The following is a 16,114-nucleotide window of genomic DNA, read 5'->3' on the forward strand; positions in this document are numbered from 1 at the left end:
CATATTTAGATTGAGAGCTAAAATCTGAGTCTTTTCACATGATGATGTAATTCATACTGACGTTTGTTTAAATAAGAGAAGGCCCACCATAGAAATATAATCTATGGAGTTTACTCTTTGACCCAGTCAATCTACACTACATTAGTTCTATTTAGGCCTACTATGATAACCTGTCTCTGTGCCTGTTTCTTTTGTGTATCTCTGTGCTAGAGTATATGTTTCACAGTCTCCTGTCTTTCCATAGCTGATAGATTACATTATTGTGTCTCTGTGCAGGCGTGGGCTGTGGTGTAAAGGCAGCAGAAAGCACTGGGTCAGAGACTGTCGAAGCTCCACCATATAGGTGAGGTATCAGTGGTTCATGCATCTTGATTTTCTGTAATGTCTCTTTGTCGTAAGCCTGTAATTGCATAGTGCACTCTGCAGATGGCCACAGTGTGTTTAAGAAGTCTGTCTAATTTGACCTGTTTACTTTGAACTCACAAGTGTTGTACTCTCCAGTCCTCCAGGGCCTCAACAGGCTGACTCTTGATGCTGAAGATGACTGTAACCATAGAGACTGTACCAGCACCAGCAACCAGAGATACATGACCAGAAAATAAGGATGAAGCCTTCTAACATCTACATGACTATAACACGTGCATTATTTTTTGCTAATGCTATTTAGCCTATTTCTTTGACTTAGTTGTCCCAGATCCTTATAACCTGCATTCTCATCTAAATATAAGGCTTTGTGTTTTCAAGAGTGAATCAAGAGCCACCCATTTAGTTGTAATTTTACTGATCTGCTTGGAATATGATGCTGGCTTTAAATGTGAATTAGCAATGATCCACTAATGCCTGGCAGTCTGTCTATACAATCTCAACATTATTACTGTACAGTGTAAATAAATCTATTGCACATATGCCCTTTTGCAATGACTTTATGGAGTATGTCACTACAATTGTTATCAGCCTAATCATTATCATCATCATCATCACCAACAGCATCATCATCCTCAACATCATCATCATTACAACTTCATCATCATTACAACTACAGCGTGTCTAATGTCCCCAGTGCATCTTTGAAACAAGTAACCTAGGTTGGCTTTCCCCTGACTCTGTTGTGTAAGCGTTGATCCTGCACAGCCTCTCATTTCCCATTAGTCAGCTTAAAAGTTTCCCCACTCTCTCGCTCGCACTACGAAGTAACGGCTGATATCCGTTTCCTTCCGCACTGGGAGAGGGAGTGAAGATGGCGGCGGCCGAATCTGATCGTGAAGTACCTTCTGCTCTGTGTACTGAATTCCTGAATTTCTCTGTCAAAGACACAGCTTCGGTAAGCGACAGTTGTTATATGTGTATATATTTGATGTGATTGTTCTTGTCGAAGGGATTAGAGCGCACCAATTTCATCGCTGATATTTATTTCTGTATTTTTTTTTCCATCTCGACTTGTTTTTCTCTGATGCGATGATGGCAGTACTGGAACTTGGCTAACGCTTACTAGCTAGCTAACGTTAGCTATCCTTCTAGAACATTTTATTTTAGCTAATATATGGCACTGCACTAACGTAAGAAGGATTGGATGTGATACTATTCCAGATATTTTATATTGAGAGATGTGTCCAGGATTATTTAAAAACATATTTACTTTAGCTATCTACCGGTAACTAGCCAGTGTTTTATTTCTTAGATAGCTAACCGCTAACGTTAGCTGTTCACTTGGCAGACAAAACAATATTAATTTTCCGTCTCTGCGTACGAGCGGCTGTTGCTGCTGCTTCTGTTGCTGTTGCTGCTGCTTCTGTTGCTGTTGCTGGTGCTTCTGTTGCTGCTGCTTCTGTTGCTGTTACTGCTGCTTCTGTTGCTGCTGCTTCTGTTGCTGCTGCTTCTGTTGCTGTTGCTGCTGCTTCTGTTGCTGTTACTGCTGCTTCTGTTGCTGTTACTGCTGCTTCTGTTGCTGTTACTGCTGCTTCTGTTGCTGTTACTGCTGCTTCTGTTGCTGTTACTGCTGCTTCTGTTGCTGTTACTGCTGCTTCTGTTGCTGTTACTGCTGCTTCTGTTGCTGCTTCTGTTGCTGTTGTTGTTGCTGCTGTTGCTATTAACGCCATAGCTAGCACAGCAGTAGCTATCCTGGCAAACTTGCTAATCAAAACCCCCATAACATGGTTGGGCGATACATTTTTATATATATATATATATATATGACTGTATTTGCCGTCATTTTAACTATTGTTTTAAATAACACAAGTTCAAACATGCACAAGTTATAAGTATGAGTAGTTCGAGACTACTCTAGTGTGGCAACACACACTACGTGATTTCAATGGGGCTTTTTTTTTAATACTAACTTCAACCAAAAACATATTTTATGCATTTTCATCCATTTCTGCGTCTCCTGCACTTTTGTAATACATTCCACCCTGTGCCACTTAGGGCTGCATGATAGATATGTATTTTGGGCAAACAATCTAGGCCTAGTTTATTGGTGAAATATAATGATTATTGTATTTGGAATAGGGGGGGGGGCAGCACTTTGAATACATTGTTGTTTGACATGAAGACAAATGAATAAGCCGGGGATGAGTTATTGTGACAGGGTAGGACCCACTGTTTTGGCCAGTGTTTCCCAGGGGACTGTATATGATGTTACATTTTCATGTAACTACACTACATGACCAAAGTATGTGGACACCTGCTTGTCGAACATCGCATTCTGAAATCGTGGGCATTAATATGGAGGTGTGCCCCCCCCTCGCTGCTATGACAGCCTCCACTCTTCTGGGATGTAGTTTGACTAGATGTTGGTACATTGCTGCGGGGACTTGCTTCCATTCAGCCACGAGCAGTAGTGAGGACGGGCACTGCTTTTTTTGACAGTATACTCCAAAAAGCAAGTTCTGCAGCATCTAGTTTTGTCTTCTCTTGATTATTGATCAGTCGTGTGGTAAGGAGCAGCAAGGAAAGACTTAGATAAGCTGCAGCTGGCCCAGAACAGAGCGGAACGTCTTGCTCATCATTGTAATCAGAGGGCTGATATAAATACTATGCATGCCAGTCTCTCTTGGCTAAGATTTCAGGAGAGACTGACTGCATCGCTTATTATTTTTCATAAGAAACATTGTGTTGAACCATTGCATTTCTGTTCAATATGTTGTTTCAAATGTGCCTCATTTGGTTTATTAATACATTTTCAAGTTCATAACTGTGCACGCTCCTCAAACAATAGCATGGAATTATTTCACTGTAATAGCTACTGTAAATTGGACAGTGTAGTTAGATTAACAAGAATTCAAGCTTCCTGCCCATATCAGATATCTCTATGTCCTGGGAAATGTTCTTGTTACTTACAACCTCATGCTAATCACAGACTACGTTAGCTCAACTGTCGTGCGGGGGGGGCCGAGGTAAATTTTTTAAATTATTTAGGTCAGTCCTTGAGCTGTTCTTGTCTTGTCTATTAATGTTCTGTATTATGTCCTGTTTTGTGTGGATCCCAGGAAGAGTAGCTGTTGCTTTTGCAACAGCTAATGGGGCTCCTAATCAAATGCCAAAGATGTTGGCTGATTAGGCCTGGCTCGCAGTTGGCGTCCCAATTCATCCGAAAGGAGTTCAATGGGGTTGAGTTCAGGGCTCTGTGCAGGCCAGTCAAGTTCTTCCACACCGATCTTGACAAACCATTTCTGTATGGACCTTGCTTTGTGCATGGGGGCGGCAATAATGTTACAGTTTTAAAGCTGGTTCCAGCAATTTTACCCATTTTTGATGGGCCGAGAGAAAATGTGCAGTCTTTATTTTTTATTTTATTTTATTTTTTGCAAATTTGCTGCAATTCTACACATTTTGCCATAGCAGAAGAAACACGGCATATGCATTTGAGTGACTCGAACATTATAACAAAATCAATTGGGACCCCATGACATTTAAAAAAAATGTGAGCTTCTCCCTGACACTAGTTTATATTCTGATCTTATTTAAAACGAAATATAGCTCCATTATCTTTTCTACATAATTTATCTGGTTTTAGTAATTTAAGTTCACACTGAAAGTGTTTTACTATCCTGAAAATTATGTAAAAACTATTATGAAATAGTTAAACATAAAAAAAAAGAGATTGTAGTGACGGCCTGCTGCTGATAAATGAATATAGGATAAACACTGCAGTGAGAGAAAGGGAGAATTAATCATGATTTTGGTGACAGTCATCTTTGGGTTATGGTTTGCGAACAAAGTACTAGTGTTGCACGGTATACTGGCACCATAGCAATATCATGGTACGGAAATAGCATGATACTTATGATGCCAACATTTGAGTACCAAAGTACCATTTCAAATGATACTACCAAATGTTTCAGCCCTACCGATCTAAAGAACCAGCTGGCACCTGCTTATAAAATCTTTGTAAAGTCAGTTTTGTTTATAAATTCAGTTTCATTTTCCCAGCAACTAGTCTCTTGTATGCGCCAGTCCAATGTCCACTTTCATGGCATCTCAAGTGTGGCAGCTGTCACTTCCAGCCATCACTCACCTGCTTCTCTCCGTTCGCTCCTCCTGCACATCTATTCCTCCATCAGTTTAAAAAATATATATATAATTTAGCTGTGATGGCAATTGGGGATACAGACCCTAATAAGTCTTCTGTTAATTTTATAAATTGGAGCAGAGCGAGCAAAGTTGATACTTTGTATAATTTCATTGCCTGGTATAACCAAGAGCACAGGCCAGTCGGAGTAGGCTTTGCAGTTGCATGTTTGCTGTCAAATCAAATGTTATTTTTCACATGGTCTGAATACAACAGGTGAATTTCACTTTACAGTGAAATGCTTACTTACAAGCCCTTAACCAACAACACAGTTTTAAGAAAAATAATTAAAGAGCAGCAGTAAAATAACAGCAGTGAGGCTATATACAGGGTTTACCGGTACAGAGTCAATGTGCAGGGGCACAAGTTAGTTGAGGTAACATTGTATCTCTCATGCAGCTTCTGAATGACAGAGGAAAATGGAGCACAGCTCCATGACAGGCATGCTTGTAGCTTTAAAGCAAAGAATGGCGTTTCTCTAGCCCGAACAGTTTTAAAAAATTTGACCTTTTTACCGGAGATACCTTTTTTTCTTCCGGAGCGATTTCGCACACATTTTTCACACATGATTTTGCACACATTACACAAACCATGCCGCGGGCTGTTTTTTTTTAACGAATTCCAGGTCGCTAATTATTGGTTTCTTAACAAACGTTGTTCAGTCATGTTACCTAATTAGCTAACAACCTGCTAACGTGACAGTAGGTCTAGGCAAATTTTATTGGCACAGGAAGAAAGGAAAGCGGCCTGTTACTCATGAGATGTGCTTCAAAGGTAGGATTCATATAGGCCAAAAGTAATCCACAACTCTTTCTGGTACTCCTTAAATTATGTTTGGTACGTAATGTTTTTAAAGTTGGGAACAGTGTTTGTGTGAGAGAGGGAGACCGTGCGTGTGTTAACAGAGAGTGAAGAAGGTTTCATGCAGTATTTTCCCCTTACTGCCCCAATGAAATGCCGATCATTATGCATGTTTATTCCTCCAGACAAGTCACAGTTAGGCCTTTGCAAATAAACTCAGCAAAAAAAGAATTGTCCTCTCACTGTCAGCTGGGTTTATTTTCAGCAAACTTAACATGTGTAAATATTTGCATATAATAAGATTCAACAACTGACACATAAACTGAAAAAGTTCCACAGACATGTGACTAACAGAAATGGAATAATGTGTCCATGAACAAAGGGGGGCATAATCAAAAGTAACAGTCGGTATCCAGTGTGGCCACCAGCTGCATTAAGTACTGCACCAGATTTGCCAGTTCTTGCTGTGAGATGTTACCCCACTCTTCCACCAAGGCGCCTGCAAGTTCCCGGACATTTATGAGGGGAATGGCCCTAGCCCTCACCCTCCCAATCCAACAGGTCCCAGACGTGCTCAATGTGATTGAGATCCGGATTCTTTCTCTGTCTTGCAGAGCACTATGGCAGGTGGCATTGTCATGTCAGGATGAGCCTGCAGGAAGGTTACCACATGAGGGAGGAGGATGTCTTCCCTGTAATGCACAGCGTTGAGATTGCCGGCAATGACAACAAGCTCAGTCCGATGATGCTGTGACACACCGCCCCAGACCATGACGGACCTCCACCTCAAAATCGATCCCGCTCCAGAATACAGGCCTCGGTGTAACGCTCATTGCTTCGACGATATGAGCGAATCCGACCATCACCCCTGGTGAGACAAAACCGCAACTCATCAGGGAAGAGCACTATGCCAGTCCTGTCTGGTCCAGCGACGGTGGGTTTGTGCCCATAGGCGACGTTGTTGCCGGTGGTGTCTGGTGAGGACCTGTCTTACAACAGGCCTACAAGCCCTCCAGTCCAGCCTCTCTAAGCCTATTGCGGACAGTCTGAGCACTGATGGCGGGATTGTGCGTTCCTGGTGTAACTCGGGCAGTTGTTGTTGCCATCCTGTACCTGTCCCGCATGTGTGATGTTTGGATGTACCGATCCTGTGCAGGTCATGTTTGTTACTGTAATTTAATGATGTGCTTTCATCAATTATAAACCCTTAATCTATTTTATGAGAATTTATAAGATTTGTTTGCATAAAATAAATAATAGGTAACAGAATTTATTCTCGGAGCGAGCTGACACTTAACCACGGGCAACAGATTATATACAGATCATGACGTCATTCATGGCTTTAACAGAATCCCCTCCTCTCGACTGGGACACATTTGAGGTGAAAAGTTCATTCTAACTTATTAACACACTCCCAGGTAACTTTTGACCCCTCAACATTATCGATCACCACTGAGCTGACAGTTCTAATTAACAGAAAACCTAGGAATGCACTCACTGTCTTATCTAAAATCCCCAGAGCTAAGTTTCTGTAGGTTCAATGCTAGGTTAACGACCCATTTGTTTATTCCTAGTTGGAATGGTGTTCATTAACTTTAATTACTCCTTGTCCGTGTCACACAATCCCTTCTTATGAACTCGTATTGTTAATCAGATATAGTAAAGCAGATTTATACATTTTACTTAGTTACAGTTCAATTTTAAATGATTTGTTCAGTCATTTAATCATAATTTTACCAACAATGTTACACGTGGTCTGCCACTGCGAGGACGATTAGCTGTCCGTCCTGTCTCCCTGTAGCGCTGTCTTAGGCGTCTCACAGTACGGGCATTTCAATGTATTCCCCTGGTCACATCTGCAGTCCTCATGCCTCCTTGCAGCATGCCTAAGGCACGTTCATGCAGATGAGTAGGGACCCTGGGCATCTTTTTTTGATTTTCAGAGTCAGTAGAAAGGCCTCTTTAGTGTCCTAAGTTTTCATAACTGTGACCTTAATTGCCTACCATCTGTAAGCGTCTTAATGACCATTCCACAGGTGCATGTTCATTAATTGTTTATGGTTCATTGAACAAGCATGGGAAACGGTGTTTAAACCCTTTACAATGAAGATCTGTGAAGTTATTTGGATTTTTATGAATTATCTTTGAAAGACAAGGTCCTTAAAAAGGGAATTTTTTTGGGTGAGTTTGAGCAAATCAGCCATTATATGCGGTTTTCTATTACACGGTGTGAAGTTAATTCGGTAAGTGTTGTGAATATCAGTGACAGTGTTTTGCGTAGGACATGGGCATAATGTTTAGAAAATGGGAACAAGTGTCCATGGGACAGGGTGAACAGGATGCAAGGCTACTGAATTGTACCCCCCCCCCCCCCCCTGTGTTACCTTGATACTTGGCCTGGTGTCGTTACTAAAATGTTGGTATCGTGACAACACTACAAAGTACTAAATAAAACAGTGGCATGCTTACTTACAGGCCCTTAACCAACAATGCAGTTTTAAGAAAAATATGTGTTAAGTTATTTTTTACTTATTTTACTGCTGCTCTTTAACAGTAGCGAGGCTATATACAGGGGGTACCGGTACAGAGTCCATGTGCGGGGTCACCAGTTAGTCAAGGTTATATATACAGTTGAAGTCGGAAGTCTAAATGTATTTGGCTAAGGTGTATGTAAACTAATTTAATTTTCTAATTAATGCCAGAATAATAGTAGAGAATGATTTATATTAGCCTTTATTTATTTCATCATATTCCCAGTAGGTCAGAAGTTTACATACACTCAATTAGTATTTTGTAGCATTGCCTTTTAAATGGTTTAACTATGGTTAAACGTTTCATGTAGCCTTCCACAAGCTTCCCACAATAAGTTGGGTGAATTTTGGCTCATTCCTCCTGACAGAGCTGGTGTAACTGAGTCAGGTTTTGTAGGTCTCCTTGCTCACACATGCTTTTTCAGTTCTGCCCACATTTTCTATAGGATTGAGGTCAGGTCTTTGATGGCCACTCCATTACCTTGACTATATTGTCCTTGAGCCATTTTGACACAACTTTGGAAATATGCTTGGTCATTGTTCATTTTTGGAAGACCCAATTACGACCAAGCTTTAACTTCCTCACTGATGTTGCTTCAATATATCGACAATTTTCCTGCTTCATGATGCCATCTATTTTGTGAAGTACACCAGTCCCTCCTGCAGCAAAGCACCCTCGCAACATGATGCTGCCACCCCCATGCTTCACGGTTGGGATGCTGTTCTTCGGCTTGCAAGCCTCCCCCATTTTCCTCAAACGATGTCAATTAGCCTATCAGAAGCTTCTAAAGCCATGACATCATTTTCTGGAATTTTCCAAGCTGTTTAAAGGCACAGTTAACTTAGTCTGTCAACTTCTGACCCACTGGAATTGTGACAGTGAAATAATCTGTCTGTAAACAATTGTTATAAAAATTACTTGTGTCATGCACAAAGTAGATGTCCTAACCGACTTGCCAAAACTATAGTTTATTAACAAGAAATTTGTGGAGTGGTTGAAAAATGAGTTTTAATGACTCCAACCTAAGTGTATGTAAACTTCCAACTTCAACTGTACATGTAGGTAGAGTTAGTGACTATCCATAGATAGATATAAAGAGTAGCAGCAGTGTAAAAGAGGAGGGGGAGGACAATGCAAATAGTCTGAGTAGCTGTTAAGGAGTCTTATGGCTTGGAGGTAGAAGCTGTTAAGAAGCATTTTGAACCTAGACTCCGGTACCGCTTGCCCATGCGGTAGCAGAAAGAATAGTATGATTAGGGTGGCTGGAGTCTGACAAGTTTTAGGGCCTTCCTCTGTCACCGCCTGGTATAGAGGTCCTGGATGGCAGGAAGCTTGGCACCAGTGATGTACTGGGCAGTACGCACTACCCTCTGTAGTGCCTTGCGGTCGGAGGCAGAGCAGTTGCCATACAACCAGTCAATGGTGCAGCTGTAGAACCTTTTGAGGCTCTGAGGGCCCATGCCCAGGGGGCATAGGCTTTGCCGTGCCCTCTTCACAACTATCTTGGTGTGTTTAGACCATGATAGTTTGTTGGTGATGTGGAAACCAAGGAACTTGAAGCTCTCAATCTGCTCCACTGCAGCCCCGCCGATGGGAATGGTGGCGTGCTCTGTCCTCCTTTTCCTGTTGTCCAAAATTATCTCCTTTGTCTTGATCACGTTGAGGGAGAGGTTGTTGTCCTGGCACCACACGGCCAGGTCTCTGACCTCCCTATAGGCTGTCTCATCGTTGTCGGTGATCAGGCCTACCGCTGTTGTGACATCGGCAAACTTAATGATGGTGTTGGAGTTGTGCCTGGCCATGCAGTCATGGGGGAACAGGGAGTACTGGAGGGGACTGAGCACACACCCCTGAAGGGCCTCCGTGTTGAGGATCAGCGTGGCGGATGTGTTACCTACCCTTACCACCTGGGTTCGGCCTGTCAGGAAGTGCAGGATCCAGTTGCAGAGTGAGGTGTTTTAGTCCCAGGGTCCTTAGCTTAGTGATGAGCTTTAAGGGCACTATGGTGTTGAATGGTGAGCTTTAGTCAATGAATAGCATTCTCATATAGGTGTTCCTTTTATCAAGGTGGGAAAGGGCAGTGTGGAGTGCAATAGATATTGCATCATCTGTTGGGGCGGTATGTGAGTTTAGGGTTCATGGTGTTTTGGGTAGTGAATTGATGTTAGCTTTAGCTGTAAGCTAATAAGAAAATTGGCCTACAATGCTGGAAGCTACCGGTGTCGTCTTGCATTGTAAAGTGTCCTAGCCTGTAATGGACATTTTGTTTTGCGAACAGTAATTAACAGTTGCCGTTTTCTACATGCTGCGGTGTATTATTCTAGTGCGTTAACTTCTGTGGGGACCTAAATTGATGCAGCCCAATGACTGCAATGGTTCTCCAGGACAGGCTAATTCTAGCAATGAGTAAGTGGAGCAGGCAAGGTGCTCTCGCGCTATGTAAGGGGACATCAGCTGTGCTGATAGACTTGGTCCTTTTTCAATCAGTAGATGCAAGACATATTTGCTGAAAATACCCAAAACTTTAGTACTATTCATGTTCTAGTTTCGAAAAAGTACCTAGGTACCAAAGATGGTGGATAAATGTAGAGTTCACTCAGGCTGTTTTCCATAGAAAAAGGTCAGTTCTGGTCTGCTTAAGGGGGTGGCTCTCCCATACAGCAGCTTGGTCTGGTCTACTTAGTTCATTGACTGTAATTGAGGTACTTTATATTATGACAAGATGGTGTCGGGTTGCATTTCACACATTTTTAAAAAAAGATTACGCATTAGAAATTTCTTTAAACGCTGATCTAAAATGCTTCTTAGTTTAATTTCTGCTCGGCATCAGACTAATTTTGTGCTTCAGTTGCACTTCTCCACTCTGAGAATTCACAAACCGGCATCCCATCAGCTACGTTTCACTGGTACTTTTTTCAGTCTAGCCTACTTTTCTCCTGTAAATGCAAGATTAATTATAAACAAAACATTAGGAAATGTAGCTGGCTCCATTTTTTTCTATAATAAACATTAGTGGACAGATTGACCAGAGTGGACCCTCTCACTTTGCGTCTTCCTCTCTGACTAAACTAACATTACCAGCCCAAATTCTTTTTTTACTGCCACCCTAGTGACCAATTAATAATGAGTGTTGCACTGCCAAGTCTAAGGGTATTTTGGTCACTGTCTCGAACTCTATAATACCCACTGCTGGTAGCCATGTAATTCTTCTAACCGTAAATTTGGTTTCCTAAAAACACATTGCAGTTTTACCCAATAAAGCCTATGCTCACTCACAATTACAGATGCACATTTTGGCACGCTCCTGTCTCATAGATTTTCAAGTAGATTTAAATAAATGATCTCGACCACTCAGGAACCTTCGTCTTCTTGGTAAGCAACTCCATTGTATATTTGGCCTTGTGTGTTAGGTTATTGTCCTTCTAAAAAGTTAATTCAACTCCCAGTGTCTGTTGGAAGGCAAACTGAACCAGCTTTTCCTCTAGGATGTTGCCTGTGTTTAGCTCCATTCCATTTACTTTTTATCCTGAAACTCCAGTCCTTAACAATTACAATCATAACATGATGCAGCCACCACCACTATGCTTGAAAATGTGGAGAGTGGTACTCCATAATGAGTTGTATTGGATTTGCCCCGAACATTTGTATTAGGGACAGAAAGTGAATTGCTTTGCCATTTAATTTTGTTCAGTATCACTTGAGTGCTTTGTTGCAAACGGGGTGCATGTTTTGGAATATTTTTTATTCTGTACAGGCTTCCTCCTTTTCACTCTGTCAATCAGGTTAGCTTTGTGGAGTAACTTCAATGTTGTTGATCCGTCCTACATTTTCTCCTGAAATCCCTGAGTGGTTTCCTTCCTCTCCGGCAACTGAGTTAGGAAGGATGCCTGTATCTTTTTAGTGACTGGGTGTATTGACGCACCATCCAAAGTGTAATTAATAACTTCACCACGCTCAAAGGGATATTCAATTTCTGCTTTTTTTCCCATCTACCAAAAGTTGCTCTTTGCGAGGCATTGGAGAACCTCTTTGTTCTTTTGGTTGAATCTGTGTTTGAAATTCACTGTTGACTGAGGGACCTTACAATTATCTGTATGTGTGGGGTCATGTTAAACAGTATTATTGCACACAGAGATAATGTGACTTATTAAGCAAATGTTTACTGTTTAGGCTTACCATAACTAAGGTGTTGAATACTTGACTTGAAAACGCAATTCTACTTTTGAGTTTACTTTTTTATTTATTCTATTTTTAAATTCGAGCACATAACATTTACCTCTAACTAGGCAAGTCAGTTAAGAACAAATTCTTATTGTCAATGACGGCCTAGGAACAGTGGTTTAACTGCCTGTTCAGGGGCAGAACGACAGATTTGTACCTTGTCTGCTCAGGGATTTGAACTTGCAACCTTTCGGTTTCTAGTCCAACGCTCTAACCACTAGGCTACCCTGTCTCCCCAACAAAATGTGTGGAAAGAAACCGTGTGAATACTTTCTGAAGGCATTGTAACTTGGTCAAATTCATACAAGTTGAACTTTGAGTGTGTTGCTACATGCCCACATGTCTAAAAACTGGTTTGTTATAATATGGTCTCACTATTGCCCCCCTCTACACAGAAATGGCTCCAAGTGACTGATCTGTACAAGGAGGTGTACCATCACCTGGCCCGCTATGTCCCAAAGATCTACTGCCTGGGGCCCAACCTGAACCCCCAGAGTGAGGACTTGCTGGCCCAGATGCTGCTGCAGGCCCCTCTGGAGTGGTACCTGTGTGGGGAGGACCCCTCCACGGGCCTGGCCAAGCTGGAGCAGAACAACCAGCCCTCACAGCTCTGCGGACACGTCTTCAAAGTGGGAGAGCCCACCTACTCATGCAGGTGGGGGTAATTAAGGTCTCGTTCAGACAGACGGAGACACGCGTGCACATACTAGCTGTCCTTTCCTGTGAATTGGGTCAGGTTAGCCCTGTGTTAAGTCTGAGGTCAAACCGTAAGCTTCCTGGTAAGCGGTACTCTCTGGATAAGGTCACTTCCATTTACAGGAGCAGCTTGCTAATACTAGCCAATTCCATACACTCAGGTGTGTGTTCAATGGAAAACCTTTGGGACTCATACCCATGCTTATTGTACTTGTATAGCCTAATTGTACATCTGTTCCATGAGTATTGCTGTTTTACATTTTTATTGGACTCCTTTGTATTGGCTTTGAGTGACATGTTCACTGGGTTATGTTAATATGGGATCTAGACCTGACCTGGTTGAACATTGGAGGATGATGTTTGACACTGTTGGCTGTCCCTCCTGCCTCACTCAGTCAATCTCTCCTGCAGGGAATGTGCTGCAGACCCCACCTGTGTGCTGTGTATGCAGTGTTTCCTGGGCAGTGTGCATAAAGAGCATCGCTACAGGGTAAGAACGGCGACAACCTCTACCACGCACTCAATGGTTCAGTAGAGGCAGACCAGCAGCCTAAACAATTGATAGGTTTCTGTAGAGGTGCTGTCGCAGAATGGTTAAGTGAGTGTGTGATTGGCATGAGACGGGTCACTCAGTTGCTGCTCTGAATCCAGGCTGAGGATCAGGAAGGCTAATCCCATTTGAGGCTGGCCACTCTGCTGCCATGTGGTCCTCAGGATGGGTGCACCTAGGCTCCTCAGCTCTGTTCATCCAGGAGTAGGTACAAGTTGCCCCTAAGCACTGATACAGGGTCAGATATGTATTTGCAGTCCTATTAACGATTAAGATTAGGATTGGGGATAGCGTGAATGGATCCATGGTAAATTTGACCCGGAGTGCTGACTCATGCATTCTGGTCTTATCTTACTCCACTTGTTTGTGTTCTAGAGCATTGTAGAACATTCTAGTTCAGGGAAATCAGATGTACATGTATATGTCTGTTACAGGTTATGTAGAAGATTCTAGTTGTTGTCGTCTTCCAAATGTAAATGATCCATCAGCTTCTGTCTACCGTGTGTGTCTACACAAGTGTTGTCTTGCCTCACATCTCTTGTCTGCCCTCCAGATGACGACCTCTGGGGGAGGGGGTTTCTGTGACTGTGGAGACACAGAGGCATGGAAGAAGGGCCCTTACTGTCAGAAACACGAGCCCAACATCAGTGACTCTTGTCAGGAGGTGAGCATCTCTTAGCCACAGCTATATTGCGTCTCATTGACATCCAATAACTATACACAGTTCATTCACTGCTGTTGCTCTTACACATGTTATTACGTTACAAGTGGTTAGAGATTGCAAATTGGCACTCTAAAATAGGCTATTTCATTTGATTGAATCATTGTTTGAGTTCGACACTCCCATAGTTGCAGTGCATTTGGAAAGTATTTAGAACCCTTGACTTTTTCTACATGTTATGTTACAGCCTTATTCTAAAATGGATTTTAGAATGAGGCTGTTTACAAACAATACCCCGTGATGACAATCTACAGTCATGGCCAAAAGTTTTGAATGACACAAATATTAATGTTCAAATATTAAAAGTCTGCTGCCTCAATTTGTTTGATGGCAATTTGCATATATTCCAGAATTGTCAAGAGTGATCAGATGAATTGCAATTAATTGCAAAGTCCCTCTTTGCCATGCAAAGGAGCTGAATCCCTAAAAAAACATTTCCACTGCATTTCAGCCCTGCCACAAAAGGACCAGCTGACATCATGTCAGTGATTCTCTCGTTAACACAGGTGTGAGTGTTGACGAGGACAAGGCTGGAGCTCACTCTGTCATGCTGATTGAGTTTGAATAACAGACTGGAAGCTTCAAAAGGAGGGTGGTGCTTGGAATCATTGTTCTTGCTCTGTCAACCATGGTTATCTGTACGGAAACACGTGCCGTCATCAATGCTTTGCACAAAAAGGGCTTCACAGGCAAGGATATTGCTGCCAGTAAGATTGCACCGAAATCAACCATTTTATCGGATCATCAATAACTTCAAGGAGAGCAGTTCAATTGTTGTGAAGAAGGCTTCAGGGCGCCCAAGAAGGTCCTGGCGCTTGCTGGACTGTCTCCTGAAGTTGATTCAGCTGCGGGATCGGGGCACCACCAGTACAGAGCTTGCTGAGGAATGGCAGCAGGCAGGTGTGAGTGCATCTGCACACACAGTGAGACGAAGACTTTGCGGATGGCCTGGTGTCAAGAAGTGCAGCAAAGAAGCCACTTCTCTCCAGGAAAAACATCAGGGACAGACTGATATTCTGCAAAAGGTACAAGGATTGAACTGCTGAGGACTGGGGTAAAGTCATTTTCTCTGATGAATCCCCCTTCCGATTGTTTGGGGCATCCGGAAAAAAGCTTGTCTGGAGAAGACAAGGTGACCGCTACCACCAGTCCTGTGTCATGCCAACAGTAAAGCATCCTGAGACCATTTAATGTGTGGGGTTGCTTCTCAGTCAAGGGAGTGGGCTCACTCACAATGTTGCCTAAGAACACAGCCATGAATAAAGAATGGTACCAACACATCCTCCGAGAGCAACTTCTCCCAACTATCCAGGAACAGTTTGGTGACGAACAAGGCCTTTTCCAACATGATGGAGCACCTTTCCATAAGGCAAAAGTGATAACCAAGTGGCTCGGGAACAGAACATCGATATTTTGGGTCCATGGCCAGGAAACTCCCCAGACCTTAATCCCAATGAGAACTTGTGGTCAATCCTCAAGAGGTGGGTGGACAAACAAAACCCACAAATTCTGATGAACTCCAAGCATTGATTATGCAAGAATGGGCTGCCATCAGTCAGGATGTGGCCCAGAAGTTAATTGACAGCATGCCAGGGCGGATTGCAGAGGTCTTGAAAAAGAAGGGTCAACACTGCAAATATTGACTCTTTGCATCAACTTTATGTAATTGTCAATAACAGCTTTTGACACTTATGAAATGCTTGTAATTATATTTCTGTAGTCCACAGTAACATCTGACAAAATATCTAAAGATACTGAGGCTGTAAACTTTGTGGAAATTAATATTTGTGTCATTCTCAACTTTATTCCACGACTGTACACACAATACCCCGTAATGGCAAAGCAAAAACAGTTTTTTAGACATTTTAGCAAATGTATTAGAAAGAAAAAAAAAACATTTATTTACATAAGTATTCAGACCCTTTGCTGTGACACATGAAATTGAGCTCTGGTGCATCCTGTTTCCATTGATCATCCTTGATGTTTCTACAACTTGATTGGGGTCCACCTGTGGTAAATTTAAATT

The 16,114-nt window shown here is 42.3% G+C and overlaps 1 protein-coding gene across 4 annotated transcripts in view; it reads left to right on the forward strand.

Moving 5' to 3' along the window:
• Positions 1 to 1,176: 1,176 nt before the first annotated feature.
• Positions 1,177 to 16,114, forward strand: part of LOC109899643 (E3 ubiquitin-protein ligase UBR2-like) — a 41,649-nt gene continuing 26,711 nt past the window's right edge. For 3 of the 4 annotated variants that reach the window (XM_031835831.1, XM_031835830.1, XM_020495061.2), the window contains exons 1-4: positions 1,177 to 1,321; positions 12,517 to 12,776; positions 13,229 to 13,307; positions 13,921 to 14,031. In XM_031835831.1, coding sequence (XP_031691691.1) covers positions 1,238 to 1,321; positions 12,517 to 12,776; positions 13,229 to 13,307; positions 13,921 to 14,031 — 534 coding nt within the window. In that variant the 5' untranslated portion in view covers positions 1,177 to 1,237. The remainder of the gene's footprint in view (positions 1,322 to 12,516; positions 12,777 to 13,228; positions 13,308 to 13,920; positions 14,032 to 16,114) is intronic. The other variant, XM_031835832.1, reaches the window with a different exon arrangement.

The sequence above is a fragment of the Oncorhynchus kisutch genome, linkage group LG11 (assembly GCF_002021735.2).
Source record: "Oncorhynchus kisutch isolate 150728-3 linkage group LG11, Okis_V2, whole genome shotgun sequence".
Lineage (NCBI taxonomy): Eukaryota > Metazoa > Chordata > Actinopteri > Salmoniformes > Salmonidae > Oncorhynchus > Oncorhynchus kisutch.